Source organism: Nelumbo lutea, chromosome 4 (genome assembly GCF_056320005.1).
Source record: "Nelumbo lutea isolate HS-2025 chromosome 4, American lotus-T2T, whole genome shotgun sequence".
In the NCBI taxonomy this organism is placed as follows: domain Eukaryota; kingdom Viridiplantae; phylum Streptophyta; class Magnoliopsida; order Proteales; family Nelumbonaceae; genus Nelumbo; species Nelumbo lutea.
In genome coordinates this window covers 95,274,383-95,291,584 of record NC_142687.1, presented here as the reverse complement: position 1 = coordinate 95,291,584, position 17,202 = coordinate 95,274,383, and the positions used below count along the sequence as shown (strand labels likewise).

General features: G+C 36.4%; 1 protein-coding gene across 1 annotated transcript; it reads left to right on the top strand.

The window, feature by feature from the left end:
- The first annotated feature begins 1,079 nt into the window (after nt 1-1,079).
- On the top strand, nt 1,080-15,797 carry LOC148861970 (putative protein S-acyltransferase 14). The gene is made up of 7 exons (XM_088984104.1): nt 1,080-1,918; nt 2,302-2,548; nt 2,673-2,764; nt 8,578-8,701; nt 8,806-8,891; nt 9,029-9,094; nt 15,187-15,797. Exons 1-7 carry the CDS (start codon nt 1,709-1,711, stop codon nt 15,310-15,312), a joined length of 951 nt encoding a protein of 316 aa, XP_088840230.1. The 5' UTR covers nt 1,080-1,708; the 3' UTR covers nt 15,313-15,797.
- The last annotated feature ends 1,405 nt before the right edge of the window (nt 15,798-17,202 follow it).

Below are 17,202 nucleotides of genomic sequence, written 5' to 3'. Positions count from 1 at the left end.
TGAAACTGAGCCCAAGCTTTTTGTCACAAACACTTGCAGCAACTTTGCCTTTCTCGCAGAGTCGTTACAAGTCTTTGCAAAGAATAGAAAGTTTTAGGTTTTAGACAACTTAATTTTATTTTTTTTTTAACTTAACACAATAATATTTTATTCCTACAGATAAAAAAGAAAGGAGAAGAATTGGAAGCTTTGTCTTGATACTTGAGAGAGATAGAGGGATATTAGTGATGGTGGCCGGAGACTTTTCTCTTTTTCCATTTTTCGGATAAGATAATTACAGTAGTTAAAGGAAAACTTTTCTCCCATAAATTCCTTTGGTTTTGGCCCAAAGATGATAAAATATTCAGAGGAGAAAAAAGACAAGAGTGTTGTCACATGAATGAACAATTTGATGGTTGGTTATGATTTTAGCGGATGGTTGCTAAAGAAAATTAGGTGACACTTGAAGGACATTTGTGTCTTTTCACATGCCACTTAAATAGATGGTTAACGACAAGTACTAGATTGTCATGTTTCGAAAGTTCAGGTAATGGATTGTAGCATTTTAAAGTTTGGAGACCAAATTATCACTCAAGCCAAAGGGTAGGGTATTGATCGAGAAATTTCCCTTTTTTTTATTACATACGGGGTGTTTTTTTTTTTTTTTTTGGATTTTGGGAGGGAGAAAGTAGGTTAATGGGATTCTAGTTTCCATTGATCAAGATACCCATTTTTGTTTTTAGATTTATGTGGAGTCTATAGAATGATATCCATCTCCTATGTGAATAAATAACTTTTCCACCTAGGAGAAAGCTGCCAACACTTTGATAGGGAAATTTTTCCCCTTTATTAATACTTTTTATGGATAAAACAACCATTGTCTTATTTACTTGGAAAATAAAAGGACATCAATAAATATACTTAGCCTAGTAAGTGTTTATGTATTTATTTGGGTAAATAACTTCCAAAAAATGGAGTCTTATTAATACATTTTTCTACATAATTCAAAATATTAGATTTTAATTTCATATTTGACAAATTTACAAATTAACTATTTTCAATTTGACGCAAGAAAACTGTTTAGCTAAAAGTTAAAATTTCTTTTGAGGGTATTTTAATAAATCTTTATATGAATTAATAAAGATAAGGGTAAAATGGGTATTTAAAAAACTATTGCATCATGTAACATTTTATGTGATTATGTCTACCACAATGATGAAAGAGAGAGAACTTTTATTTTTCAAAAAAAAAAAAAGAAAACAAATAAAAAGGAGTTTTTAGTCAAAATGAAACATAAAAGGAGATTTTTATGATTGTAAGAAACCTCAGGCGAGGTTTTTGTATTTTACGGTTTTTACCCTAGAAATTTAGAAAATATCCGCTTTGCCTTCGCAGCTTCGCTTCGCCCATTCCCTCGTTGTAGCGCTTCTCGGTTCCGACATATTCTCTCTCTCTCTCTAGTTTTTCTTGGGTCGTCTTTTTCTTCTCTACTTCTCTCCGGTTTCAGGGGCAGAGAAGACCTGATACCCAACTGGGTATGGAATTCCACGCGTCTCCTGGAATTCCAGAATCCCAGCTGAACTTACTATAAAACCCTAGATACAGAGATATCCGAAATTAAAGGGATGGCTCGATTTAGATTCACATAGCCATATGTAATATACGAAGAAAAAGAAAAAAGTTTGTTTTTTTTTTGTAAAAAATAGTTATTTTTCCTCTTGATTTCAGTATGCACAGATCCGGAGTTGTAATGGCCTGGAATGTATTCAAGTTCTGTACAGCCCTGCGTGGGCTTGGTTCCATTATGATTCTGCTGGTCCTTGGCGTCGTCGGAGTCACGTACTACGCCGTTGTCATTACTAATTACGGCCCGGCTTTATACGACGGGGGCCTCGGTTCCATGACGGCTCTTGCTGTTTTGATCCTATTCCACGGTCTGGTAAGCTCTCTCTCTCTCTCTCTCTTGCTCTACAAGGTTTTATTATTTATTAACTAGTTTGTTCTCTAAGCTGCAGTCTGCAGCAAAGATTTTCTTCTAGTTTTCTAGGTTAATTTTGTTTCTTTTGGCTGAGAAATTAATTTTGTGGTTTTAAGGTAGATAATTTAGTTTTAATGTCAGGTATAGACTCAAATGTTTTAAGGAACTTTTCAACTGTTAGAGGATTTTTTTTTTTTAATGTTTAATTGAAATATGTAACTCAGAAGAAAAATAGTTGATCCAGCAGAGCACGAAGTAAGGAACTATTATTGGGTATTTGGGTATCGTTTTTATATTTAATGGAAATTGACCCAATTATGGATTTTAATGTCTTGACTATTTAGCTGGTGATGCTACTATGGAGCTACTTCTCTGTTGTTTTAACTGATCCGGGTGGTGTTCCACCGAACTGGAGACCTACTATAGATGAGGAAAGAGGAGAGGGCGACCCATTGACGGGCATAGAGTTTGGTGCCACAGGTGCAGGCCTGCAACAGTCAGCTGTGCTGCCTGATCCAGCAAATCCAAGAGTGAGGTACTGCCGGAAATGTAACCAGCTGAAACCTCCGCGTTGCCATCACTGTTCCGTCTGTGAGTTTTTCAATCTGTACATGCATTTTTTTCAGAGCTTTGTTATTTTTGTCATCAGATGCATCGAAAGGGGAAAAAAGAGAAACAGTGGAAAAACATACTGAAACTATTTAATTGATTTTAGGTGGGAGGTGTGTCCTGAAAATGGACCATCATTGCGTGTGGGTCGTCAATTGCGTGGGTGCTTTAAACTATAAGTATTTCCTTCTTTTCTTGGTATGTTGGATTTACTCTACAAATCCTATACTCTCTTATACACCATGTTCAGTGTTAGCTATTTCAGACCGAATTTCAATTCTCTTTCTTCATTTGTTGCAAGTTTTGGAGTCATGTCCGTCTGGCTTCTGCTACTGAAGTCTTAAGTTATATTTCTTGGGGTTTGAATGGTTGAATTTGGATGCAGTGTTATTCTACTTTGTTTGGAAGGGTTTGTTCATAAATCACAATTTCACTTATTGATCAACATGTGTGTCTATCATCTGGAGAAGCAAAAGTAAATGTCGTATTTGAATATAAGTATGTTTATTTGTTTCCCCCCATCCCCCAAAAATATATAAATAAATAAATGAATAGGATATCGGGCCATGGTTAATATGTTGCACACGGATTGGAATTTTTTTTTAATGTAAAAAGCTTTATTCACCAGGAAGTATCTCTCTTTGTTACTAATTCAAAAAACAAACAGAAAAAATCAGCTCTATTTGCTCAAAACCACTTTTGGGTCCTTGTTATTAATGAGGAAAGTAGTACTGCTTGTTGTTATCCTTCCATTTACTTTTTATTTCATGTTTCTAGGGAAGCTTTTATTTAAGGACATTTTTTTAATGCATTTGGAAGTTGTAAATTGCCTATGAGTGGGATAGGGAAGTATAGTGACTATAGTCACGGTGTCTTTTGGTCTAGTTCTTGTTTTGGGATTGTAACCAAGGAGGGTGTATATGTTCTGGATTGTGGTTGATAATTATGGCTACTTTCTCTAGATTATGGGCATTTGTTGGAATGTTAGGATATTTTTAACTACAGAGCTACATTCTAACGTTTGTTCTCCAAAAATATGCATGGTGTCTGAGTAGGTGGATGATTACCCTTCAAAAAATTGAATGTGGGTATGTGGTCATTAAACTGTCTATTCATATTAGCTAAATAGCTGGATTGTTCTTCCTAAACATTTTGGTGGACTTAACTCACAAACTCTGTACTTTTCTCAACTTCCTATTTTCTATGTGCTTTACAATATCCTCTGAAGTTAGAGTTAAATATTTTATCTTTGCAGTTTGCAAACCTCATTTCTCATTTCTATGGGCACAAGATGTCTATGTGCACATCCCTCTTTTTATGTTTTCGGAAAAGCTCATTCTCAGAATTCTGACGTTAGCTTTTCCTACAATGGATATTGACACTGCATTATGATTCTGTGTATTCGACTATTTGATGCTGATAAATTTCTATTTAGTAGATCTCTTTGATTTTGTTCCAGATACAAAGAATAGTTCCTGATACATTTCATTTAATGGGTCTGTATGTGTGTGTATGACAAATGATTTGAGGCCATAAAGAAGATGGATTGAAATAATGAGAACTGATTTGATGGCCAATGGTTTAACATTGGATATGACACTGAACAGAGTGGAATGACAGAACATTCATATAGCTGACCCCACAGTTGGGGCAAGACCTAGTTGGGTTGAGTTGATTGGGAAAAAATGTAAGGCATAGTAGCATTGAGTGGGCTTTTAGTGGCCCAATTGGGGTTGCTGATTCTACAAAAAACAGAAATCTTGGCTGCACTCACTGGTCTTCAAATTGCTAAAGATAAGGGCTGGTATGCTCTAACTGAAGGAGGGAGCAGGGAGGCCCTTGGAGGCTAGCACACTACCTAACAGAGGCGAGAGATATTTTGGTCACCTTGGCTGTAAACCTAACCTGGATTCCCAGAGAGTTAAATTCTACAGCTGATGGTTTGGCTAAATCGGACATCTTTAGGGAAAATCTGTATAGTGAAAGATTTCTGTTGTTGGTCCTTTCCTGTAATCTGTACATCCTCTCATGTACTCCCTGTTTTTCTTCCTTAATACTATCAGTCAAGGTTCAAAATTTCGATACAATATTCCCTGTATCGGGTGTATCGTATCTTATCCGTGGCTTCATGATATGCCTATTTAAAGAGGTTTTGGGAACCAGTCTTTTTTTTTTAATAAAAATGGTTAAAAATATGCCCAAAAACCAAAATTTTGAAAAAAACTAAAAAAATATAAAAGCGCGTTATTTTAAATACCGATACGCCCCTGCCGATACACAGGAGCGTATCGATATTTTGAACCTTGCTATCAGTTTATCTTTTCTCAAAAAAAGTAAGGTATAGAAAATGCTTAAACAACCTTTTTTTTTACATATGATTTAAAAAATGTATTTGGGTTTATTGATTCTAGAATTTGAATAAAGAACTTGAATAAAGAACTTGAACTGGGTTTTCAGAATATAAAGCTATGTTTTAAAAAAATTAGTTGAATAATTAATATAAGTATAATTAACTCTTTATATTACTCATACAATGATATAAATTACAACAAAAATTAATATGGCCTGAAATCAAGATAGAGGTTATCTTAAAGAACCCTAAAGTGAAGGAGTTAGGATATAGGAATTATATTTAGTATTTAAGAATGCTTGCCTTGTATGATAATAATTGGATGTCCCAATTCATTTTTAATATTCTTAATCTTCTATAGTTTGTGGTATGTGGTAGGTTGTTATTTTTATAGGTTTGAAGTTTATAATTATACCTTTTTTTAATGCTTCCCAAGGTTCAAAATATCGATCTGCCCCTGTGTATCGGCAGGGGTGTATTGGTATTTAAAATAACGCGCTTTTATACTTTTTAGTTTTTTTTTTTCAAAATTTGGTTTTTGGGCATATTTTTAACCATATTTTTTTATTAAAAAAAGAGTGGCTCCCTAACCCCTTTAAATAGGCGTATCATGAAGCCACTGATATGATATATGGGGCATATCGTCTCAAAATTTTGAACCTTGATGCTTCCTGAAGCTTTATAAAGAAATTCCATATTCTGATAAGCCACGAAGGTTGCTGAGACTACCCATGAGGAATCCCAAATACATCGATGAAGTTAATCAATGTATTTGGGGTTCCTCATGGGTGTTCTCAGCGACCTTCGTGGCTTGTCATATTCTTTCTAATATTCTTGATATTCTTTCAAATTTCTCAGATTTTCTAGATACCTTAGAAATTTATGAAAATTCCAATTTGCAATGGTGAAATGCCTAATGAAATTAAAATATTTGAGGAGATACTTTTTGTATACAATGCCCATTTTCTTTCTTATTTTAATGAAAAGCAATACAACATTTATGGTCAAGCTCCATTGACTATTGATTCAAGTACATAGTTTTCTGGAACATCTAGGTATTATCAAGATGCTCAATGTGACATCTTCCGAGTCTTATGTGGCAGGAGAATACCACTCAGACTAAAAGGAAAATTTTATAAACAATTGTAAGGGTAGCAATGTTGTATGGAGCAGGGTTAGGCAATTAAGAAACAACTTGTCCAAAAAAAAAGAGTGGCAGAATATGGAACAGGATTAATGTAGCCAACTCCATATATTTGGGACAAGGCATAGATGATGATGATTTAGATATCATCAGCTACAGTAGTAACTAATTAGAAAAATGAACAAAAAAATATCCATTATCAATAATACCATCTGTTCTAATAACAACATTTTTTTTTGAAAATTATCTTTTATTGTATTAAATTGAGTAGAAGGCAGTGTGCATTTTGTACCTGTATTAATACAGAACAACTATGATGCACCTTTTAAGTAGATTGTAAATAAAAGGATAAGAAAAAGTGATCAGTAGTCACCTGAATGGGGTGTATATTTGTGTTTTTGCTTGGTGTTGTTAGATATATTTATTTGCATTTTTTTATGTGCATGATGCTTATTGACAGGGAGAATGAATTCCTGAACATAAAATCTCAGCACCATACATTGTAGTCCCTCCATGATAGTTAACCTCTTTCGCAAGCAGAGACTCATTTTTATAAACGAAAATATTTTTTAATTATTTTTTATCCGATTGCTTAGTAGGGCCAAGGGCCATTTGATAGCAGCTGAAGTAGCAGGACTGAGTGACTTAATGCTTTGTCTGTAAGTGGATAAATAATAACACGACAAAATATTTAGGGGTGTTGCAATCAACCACCCAACGTGTCATTCAGTCATTAAGGAGATGACAACCGGCTTAGTGGCTTATTCACTAAAAGATAAATTCATAAGCCATTTAATTCAGCTACTTGAACTGTTATCAGGTGACCCCCTGCTGAACTATTTTCTTTTTGTGTCTTATACATTTCTCTCTTGATGCTCTAATTTATATAGAATACATTCAATGTGTTGATATGGTTAAACCATAGGAAGAGAAGAATTGCATGATCAGATGTGTTATGGACCACCAAAACTAAGTAACAAAATAAGAGAACAGGTATGATGCCAAATGAACATGAACATAATCCTTTATTGCAAGACAGTTTATTTTCCTTGGAATTGAAAAAAATGGTTTAATGCGCTTTTGAGTTCAAATGTTTGGTTGACTGATATATCGATTTATCTCCAATGGAGTTGTTTTCTTTTTTGTGTCTTGTTGGCATAAGTGGAAAATAAAGTGGGGAATTTGATTGTGTGGACACAATAGTTCTCAAATTTGATCTTTTCTGGGATGCCCTATAAACTTCTTGACTTGGCCTGTTTTGATGCTTGGTTTAGTGATGCATTGCAACAGAAATCATTTGTCAGTATGCTTCCTTTATTGTTATTTTTGTATACAAACAGATGGATTGGAGGAAATTGTTTTTGTATCATTATTTCTACAAAGACGTCAATGTACTTCATAAAAAACTTGTATATAAATGTTATGATGTTGTCGTTGGTTTATTCCTTTGTTAGGGTTGAATGGTGAAGCAAGATTCTTGTAGTGGTTCTATACAATTGGGATTAGGGTTTGTGGGGTTAAGTTGGTAATTATGGTTTGTGGTCCCAAATGCTTCATTTTATCCCAAAGTATCCATGATGTGGCATGGGGTGTCGGTGTATGATATGCATCAGATCTGCCAAATCCATGTCCGGTTTTCAATTCCAAGTTATGATGGATTAGTTTCATATCCTCTTAACTCAGCATGCACTCAGAATTAATTATTTACTTGTGGTTAAAACAAATAGTGCAATTAGATATTGAAGATTGAATGCTTACAATGCTGAACCGAGAATTCCCTTGTTCATAAAATGTGTATTTCTCTATACACTGTTGCATTATGGGTTTTTAATTGTCATGTTACAAGTTGATTCATTTGCTTTCTTCTGTTGTTGTTACTTATTCCTTTTTATATATTAATGGAATGCATTTAAATTGAAGATAGGTTCATGCAGCTGGAAGTTAAATACATATCATCAAATGCATGATGTGGCCTTAATTTAGTTCTGACTGCTGGATTAATTTTAATGGAGTCCCTGTATGCTGTATCCTAACATTTTAAGGTAAACAGATTTGACTCATCGACATATACTCTAAACCAAACCCATGTAACTCGGATTATGGTCACTATTGTTGCGAAATCATTCAAAATATGTACATTTCAAGGACTATCATGAGAATAATATAAAGTTGTGTTTGTGGCAGACTGCTTTTATTTTATTGTATATTTTGGTTGCTATTGCATTTATATTTTTGATATACAACGACCAATTAGTAAACCGAATTAGTGCTAATTTGATCACATCCCAACTTTGAGAAACTGGGGATGACAAAAAAAACATTGATAAACTGGGTAATTGGGTACATCACTAGTTGAAAAACAATTGATACCCCTCTTTATAATGGCACAAATTAGATGCAGGAATTTTTTGCTATTAATTTGGTTGTGCCCCATTTATCAATTGTTAAATATCCCCAATTCTGGAAAAAACCAATTAACAATCCTGATTGTTATCTTTTGTTGCTTATTCCATGCAGTTATACACATTTCTTGAGACAACTTTGGTCACCTTATCATTATTGCCTCATTTCGTATCATTCTTTAGTGATGGAGAAATACCTGGAACACCAGGAACCCTTGCAACCACTTTTCTCACGTTTGGTGAGGTTCAATGATTTTTAAATTCTATGTTTTTTGGGTCCTGCATCTGTGCTTTCTTTTATTTTAATCTTTTCTAATATACTTGTTTTTGCTCTATCATCCAGTTTTAAACTTAGCATTTGCATTGAGTGTAATGGGGTTTCTGATCATGCATGTATCACTAGTTGCTGCTAATACCACCACTATTGAGGTAATATCTGTGTGCCCGGTTGTTCTAACTTCTTTCCCCTATTCTTTCTCTTTTTTTTTTTTTGTTGGGGGGGGGGGGGTTAACATGAAGCCAAGCACCAAACTTAATTAGTGATGCCTTTGTTTTCTTGTCCTCAGGCATATGAGAAGAAGACCACTCCTAAATGGCGTTATGACCTTGGTCGCAAGAAGAACTTTGAACAGGTTGTTGCTTTTTCTTGAACATTGCCAATTTTGTTATATTTCTTTTGCTTGAGCTTAGAAATTTAGCACCACCATTGATTGCTCTTCAAACTAAGTGTACCATGTTTAATGCCTCAATCATGAGAGGTTCTGATTATAGTCCAATTTTAACACAAGGATTAAATAATCAGTTTTTCATGGTTGAATTTTGTGTCAAAGCTGAGACTGGTATTACCAGTCACCCATCCTGGGGTAGGCATGACTGGCTGAGAGAATTTAGCTAGGCTTCTCTTGCTTCTCTGCTAATTAACTTAGTTCTCTGAGTGTTGGTCTGGGTAACTGGTATGAACATTGAGTTCAGTGTCAAACTTTGCATTGTCAGATGTCTCTTCTAGATGGAAGTACAAAATTGTGTTTTCCAGTTTCTAATAGTAATATCATATTATTTACTGCTTGAAATATGTCATGATTTTTCTGCTCATAAGTTAAAGTGCCAGACCCTGAATTGACATGTTTTTTTTTTTTTTTGGATAAATAAACATTACCCTGAATTGACATGTTAAAGCATTTCTATATAGCAGGCACCAGGCAGGTCATGATTGGATGCAAGATATGCATACATAATTTTGTAGATGGACCTGCTATTCCTCACAGCATTAGGACCCTGAAATTGACATGTTAAAGCATTTTATATAGTGGGCAGGGCACCATTGAATTCAAGATATGCATTGGTAATTTTGTAGATGCACCTGCTATTTATCACAATATTAGGGTCCAAAATACGGAAAAGGAAGAAATTCCAAGAAGCAACATATAAGCTGGTTAGCAGGCCACTTTTTTTGGAAGTGTTGCTGCACATTTATTTACTTCCTAGGGAAGATTAAATGAACTGTGGCATAATCACCAGGGAAGATTAGATGAACTTTACATTTTTGGATAGACAATATAAATTTTCTGTTGAACTATAAGATAGAAGATCAAACACATTTGGTGATGCTGATGGGGGCATCTCTGGGTTAAATGCCATCTAATTAAGTAATCACAAAGATCTACCGTTTCTGATAAAAGAAAAAGTATTCACAAAGATCTAATCAATCACACTCTTTTGAAGGGTGGAAAATGACAAATATTCCAAAAATGCATGGGTACACATGCATGCTACCGGGTTGATTTTGGTCTTGGGTGATAGATATCTTTAGGAAGGATTGAAGGGACTGTTATGAAGTCCTTGCCTACATCATGCATGGTATAGGATTTAGGGAGGGAAGTGATTGATAGTTTACCATGCCCCTTCCTGTTGGCTCATGCTTGGCATAGAGACAGGATTTCTGAAAGCAAAAATCGTACAAACATCTTGAGAGCATGGTGTAGATCTGAGATCCATGGTGTAGGGTTTATAGGCTGTGTTGGTTATTATTATTATTATTATTTTTTTTTTTTTTGAGAAAAGGTTAACCAGATTTCATTAAAGCAGCATGAAGTACATGAGCAGATGTACTGCACAGAAGAAAGAAAACCCAAACAGCTAAAGAGAAAAATTACAAGGGGGGAAGCCTATTGCTGTACAGATTTTCTAGTCTTGCTCCTATTTTAGCTAAACCATCTGCAATATGATTCAACTCCCTCGGTATCCACAGCAAGTTTGTGTTTATATTTTCCAATGAGTTTCTAGCCTCAGCCAGATAATGACTCAACCTCCAAGGGCCCCCTCCTTGTCCTTCAGCCATTTGATAGTATTAGCAGAGTCTCCCACAATGGATAAGTTCTGAATGCCCAATCTTTTTATTATTCTGATTCCAGTGAGAGCAGCCATAACTGTAGCCTTTGTTGAGTTGGTATAACCAACTGGCCACTGAAAACCCAACAGATATTACCCAGATCATCCCTCAAAATACCCCCTATCCCAGCTACACCAGGATTGCCTGCAGCACTTCCGTCAAAGTTTAAAGTCATCCCTCCTTCATTATGAGTTATCTGTAGTCTCTGGATTGGTTGAGGGTAGAATGGAAGAAACAAGATCGATTGGATATTTCTGTTAAGGTCATTGAGAGAGAGTCCTTGGAACAGCTCGGAATTAGCAGTCCAGAAATTACATTGAAAGGAGATATCTGAGATTAGTTCTTCAAGAGATCTGATTTTGTTGTCAAATACACACCTGTTTCTTTCCTCCCAAATTCCCCACAGTACTGCATGTAAAACCATTTGCCAGTACACTTTACCTCTTCTGCTCAGGCCTGAACCATGCCACTGATGGAGAAACTCCTAAATATGCTTTGGAAAGACCCAACTGTATCCAGTCAGGTTTAAGAAATGGCACCAGATCTTTTGAGAGAAATTGCAATGAATAAATAGATGATCAGCTGATTCACCTTCTCTTACTCTTGGGCGTAGCACACAGGCATGAGGAGAAATATAGGATCTTCCCAAACTTTTTTTTTTTTTCTGAAGGTCACAAGTATTTAATCTCTGTAGGCACACTTCCCAAACAAAGAAGCAAACTCTTAGCGGAATATGACTGCTCCAGATCTTCTTGAATGGGAAAGTGGAACTCTGTTCACCTGCAATTAGAGCCTTGAACATAGATTTGGAAGTGAAATCACCATTTGGGTGGAGGGTCCACACTCGGGTGTCAATGGAATGAGGGGAAGTTTAGACTTCTTTAATGGTATGAAAGAGGTCGAAGAGGTCTGAAATCTCTATGTCCCTTAGGGGTCTTCTAAGGTTCAGGTTCAAGTTGTTATCAGCAGGAATATCTGGGATACAAGAGGAGACAGTTACATCTTGGTCTAAAGAAAGGTTGAAGATTCTAGGGAAGGGTTATGCTAGGGTGGTGTTCCCCCACCAGAGATCTTTCCAGAATTTTATTTTATTACCATTTCCCACTTTGAATCTGATGAGAGGAAAAAAAGAAGAGTGTGAAGAGGCTATAACTTTCCAAGGATTTGAATTCTTTACCTGGTTCAAATGAAGATTACTATCCCACCCATTTGCACGTGTTCCATGTTTGCTTGAGATGATGACAGCTGCGCAAAGAGCATTGAGCTCTATAGGGAATTTCCACTGCCATTTGCTCAAAAGAGGTATTTTTCTCCTTTAGATGCCGAACTCCCAATCCTCTCTCCTCCTTTGGCTTACTCACTTGATTCCAACTTACCAAGTGGTTTCTTTTCTCCCCTCTGTCCCAAAGAAAGTTTCTTTGGATTATCTCTAAGGCTGTGTTTGGTTTAAAGAAAAAAATAGGGAAAGGAAGGGAAATGTAGGGAAACCTTTACAAACCTTGCATAGGTTTCTCTACATTTCCCTTCCTTTCCTTACCTTTTCCTTCAAACCACACATAACCTAAGAGGTTTCTCACTTTAGAAGGAATTTGGAAGACTGAAAGGTAATAGATCGGTAAGTTTGCTAGAGAGGCCTTTAAGAGAATGAGTCTGCCCCTTTTTGACAGATGGCATTTTTTCCAGGAAGCTAGTTTCTTTTCACACTTCTCCACCACTGGCCCCCAAAAGCTTAGGGTTCTTGGGTTGCCTCCGAGGGGCATTCCTAAATAGGAAATAGGGAGGTTTTCCACTTTACTGTCTAGTAAAGATTTGAAGTTCTCTAGAAGTTCCTCTTTTACTGAGTTTATGGGTACAATGCTGGTTTTGCTAAAGGTGACCCTCAACCCAGTGACTGATTCGAAAGCTTCAATTACCCTTTAACAGTAGAGATGTTTTATAAGGAAGCATCCAAGAATAAGATGATGTCATCAGCAAATTGCAAATGAGATATCTGAACCAAATCTCTCCCCACTTCAAAGCCCTTAACCAGGTTTAGTAGCTTGGCTTTATCAAAATGAAAATTGAAGATATCCATCACCAGGGTAAAAAGGAGAGGAGAAAGCGGGCAACCCTGTCTAAGCCCTCGACTAGCCTTGAAATAGCCCTTAGGTTCTCCATTTAGGAGCACTGAAAACCAAGATGAGCCATGCAGCCTTTGATCCATTTAATCCATCTACTTCCGAAACCTCTCAATCTCAAGCAATCCAAGATACAATCTCAGTCAACTTTGTCGTAGGCCTTTTCAAGTCTAACTTGACTGGTATCCCCGGCTTCCCAAGAGCCTTTCTGTCTTCTACACATTCATTTGCTTTTAAAATACTATCCACAATTTGTCTTCCTTTGACAAAGGCAAACTGATTTGGACAAATCAGATCTCTTAGAACTTTTTAAATCTTCTTCTTTTTTTATCAGTAGAAAGACTTTTATCAATAACAGAGAAGTATTGAATTACAATAGATATAGGTTGCAGTAATGCATTAACCCAATCTAAAACCCAGTCTACAGACACATACAAAGCAGAACTTTTTAAATCTTCTTGCTAGGACTTTCGCCAAAATTTTGTAGACACACCCTACCAAACTTATTGGTCTATGGTCCTTAGCTTCCAAAATTCCCCCATTCTTTGGAAATAAACACAGAAAAGTTGAGTTTAAGCCTTTGTTTACAATGGCAAAGGATTTAAACTCCCTAAAAAACTTTAGCAGGTCTTCTTTAACAAATTTCCAACATTTTTGTAAGAAGAATAATGGGAATCCATCTAGGCCATGTACCCTATCTCCATCCATGCTGAAGATCGCCCCTTTGATTTCTATCTCTTCAAAGCTTCTTTCCGTCCAGGCTCTCTTATCTAACGACAAGGTTGATCCTTCCCATCTGTTCAATCTGAATATGCACTGACTTTCCTTAGAGTATAGGCTCTTAAAGTAGGAGAGGAAGGTTTCTGTCATTTCTTCAAGATTTTCCACTTTTTTCTGGTTCACTCTTATTTTGGAAATGAAGTTTTTTCCTACGTCTTCCCGATGCATAAACGTGGAAAAACCTGAATTTGTTGTCTCCTTTCAGCAATCTCACTCTTGATCTCTGCCTCCAATAAATTTCTTCTTTTCTGACTACCTTTTCCCAAGATTTCCTCAGCTCAGTTCTTCTTCTTCCTGAATCATCTAAAGTGCCATTTTGCTCTTTTATATCTAATTCATCCAATTCCGCGAACATCTTCTTTTCTCATCTTCAAAGGCTCTATACTGTTCTTGTCCCCAAGATTTCAACTTCCTCTTCAGGAATTTTAACTTTTGTAAAAGCCTGAATGCAGCCCATCCCTCTATTTCACATTCCTCCCACCAACCAGCTACCAGCTTCTTAAAATCCTTGTGAGAGGTCCACCATTTTTCTAGTCTAAAAGGGGGCTTTCCTTTTGTAATTAGGTCAGTGTTCAACTTAATGGGCTAGTGGTCTGAAATGCAATGATGGCATAGGTCTCGGGTTAGGTTGGGAAATCTTTCCACCCAGTCCTGGGATAAAAGAAACCTGTCAAGTCTGCAACTTACTGTGTTTTCCTGCATATTTGACCAGGTATATTGACCATTCTTGAGAGGAATGTCACATAGGTTATGTCTGGAGATGAAGCTGGAAAAATTTCTCATGCTTCTTGTTGGAGCTCTACCATTGGAGTGTTCTTGGATGAACCTTATTACATTGAAGTCTCCTGCTACACACCAAGGAATTCCTTCATTCTCATGTAAAGAGTCTAATTCCTCCCAGAATCTCTCTCTCTCTCTCTCTCTCTCTCTCTGAGGGAGAATTGGGACCATACACACCTGTTAGAATCCAATTGAACCCTTCTTTTGTATTGATGAATAAGACCGAGACTGAGAAATCTCCTTTATCAATTTCCAACCCTGAGTGCTCATCTTCCTTCCAAGCTATAATAATGCCTCCTGAAGAGCCTACTGCAGGAACAGCTGCCCATTTTTTTCCCCTTACCCCCAGATGGCTTTTATAAGTTTCCTGTCTACTACCTCTTTCTTTGGTTCCTGTAAAATAATTATATCTGGGTTTTCTCTTTTTAGAGTTTCCTTCAGTGTGTTGGCTATTATTTACACCCAGGACTGCTTTCAGGCATGATCAGTAAAATATGTGAAACCTTTCCTGTATTTTATAAAGGAGTTATTATTTGTGTTTACATATTTGTCAATCCATGAATAGAATGGGGAGTTCTTTCTAATTTCTAAGTTTCTATCATTTAGTCGGTTTAGCTGATCACTGGAAGAACATTTTGCTTGCTGTTTTGAGTATCAGGTGTTCGGGACAGACAAAAGATACTGGTTTATCCCTGCATATTCAGAGGAAGATATAAGACGGATACCAGCACTCCAGGGTCTTGAGTATCCATCGAACCCTGTTTTGGATGCCCAGGAATACTAACAGATAAGTAGCAGTGGAATTCCGATTCTGTTTGCTATATCATAACTTGCTCTCTTCTTCCAAACAAAACAAAGTATATTGCTTTGCTCTCATTAAACAGAGGAGCACATGTTTGGGCTTGGATCTGGCATTCCCAGAAATCTATTCTAGGCATCTTTGGCACACTGAGCGCAAGACAATTTCTGAGTTCATTGTGGGATCGAATAAATGACCTTTGAGGAGGGGAGCTAATGAAGGGACATACCTTTTTTCCTTTTTGGAGGATGACGTTTTCTTCATGTGTCAACTGTAAAATTTAGTGTGTTTTTCCTTTTTTTTTTTTTGTTTTGTGGGGAACCTGGGATATGTAAAAGAAAGATTCACTGCTCCATAACTTGAGTGTTGTGTGGAAAATCCTGTCTGGTTGTATGTTTGTTGTAGCTTTTTTTCGGATTAATTTTAGTCTCTGTTACCTGCTAATACATATCCATTAAATCTTTCTCTCACTTGTAGTCAATGGTGGTGTATTTGGAAATAAAACAATGTAAAGGAAATCGCATCGTTTCATTTTTCTTGACATTTGCAAATATAAAATTATCGTTTAAAATGGGTTTATCACGGTGAAGTCGATAAATAAAATCATTCTGGGATTTCAAGAAATGAACTCGTTCTTGTTAAGATTGATCATGACTCTTTTTGGGTTGTAAGTTGTGACGCAGCAAAGGCCTTCAGTGGATATGTATATAGGACGAGTTGGTTTTTAATTGGATGCTCCAGAAAATTAGGGTTGAGATTTTGTCAAATTTTCAATTAATCCAACCCAAAGCCTGAACCTAAAACAAAGTAAAATGTTAACTCGGGCCAACCCTAGTTGCATCCCTACAGAAAATCCTCTGGACAAGAGGCAATTCTAAAGTTAGATTGTATTTGGTACTCTAGAGGATTCGTGTTAGCAGGAGGCAATTTTGACTTTAGGCTGTGTTTGGTTTGAAGAAAAAGATAGGAAAAGAAAGGAAACCTGTAGACCTGTTTATGAGCCGGACTTGGACTTGGCTTATACCACAATTTGAGTGGGCCCAGTCCAAAATATAAGCCCAAAACAGTGTAAAGTCGGGCTAATGAACAGGTCTAGAAACCTGTACAAATCTTGTATAGGTTTCTTGACTTTTCCCATCCTTTTTCTACATTTTTCTTCAAACCAAATACAATTGTTACAAGAAAGAATGTAATTTTTTGGCCTAGTGTCTAAAACATCACGGGCCTCAAAAAAAACGACAAATATCACAGGCCTTGTCATATTTTTTTCTCCCCGCTTTTTTTTTTTTTCTAGTAAAATTTGATGATCCAGCCACATTCCTCAAACCCGTCAAAATAATAATTAGTACCAGATCTGTATAGATGCAATTTGACCCATCCTCGTGGGGCCTGCCCTGCCCCACCCTAGTTGGGATGGGTTTTTTCACCATTGAACGGGGTTCGGGTTAAGTTCGAGAAATTCGAAACTCTAGGGATCAAGGACAGGGAGGGGATGGTATTTGCCGACCCCGCCCTAACCCCGGCCCTATACCCATTCTGACTATATTATATATAAAACTGTTAATATATGTTATATACTTATATTATATTATTATACTATATTATATTACATAATATAAAATAATTCTAGCTTTCTAGGTAGGTTTAAAAAAATAAAAATAAATTTGCAGGGTGGGGTAAATTTGAGGTTCCTCGTTCCCAATGAGGATGGAAATGGGGTTAGAATTTTTATCCTTGATGGGGTTTGGGGTGGGGCATTTGAGTTTAGGGTTAGGGACAGGGCAGTTCCTACAAATCTCCACTAGTTCTCTACGAAATGATAAAATGGAATTTTTTCATCAAATTATGTTTGTTGTGGTCGATTGATCCATGTTT

Bases quoted from the DNA above. Each gene is read 5' to 3' on its own strand.
- LOC148861970 (XM_088984104.1), top strand. From the start codon at position 1,709: ATGCACAGATCCGGAGTTGTAATGGCCTGGAATGTATTCAAGTTCTGT. The intron at 2,549-2,672 runs GTGAGTTTTTCA...AATTGATTTTAG, and splicing joins TTGCCATCACTGTTCCGTCT to GTGGGAGGTGTGTCCTGAAA. The intron at 9,095-15,186 runs GTTGTTGCTTTT...TTTGAGTATCAG, and splicing joins GCAAGAAGAACTTTGAACAG to GTGTTCGGGACAGACAAAAG.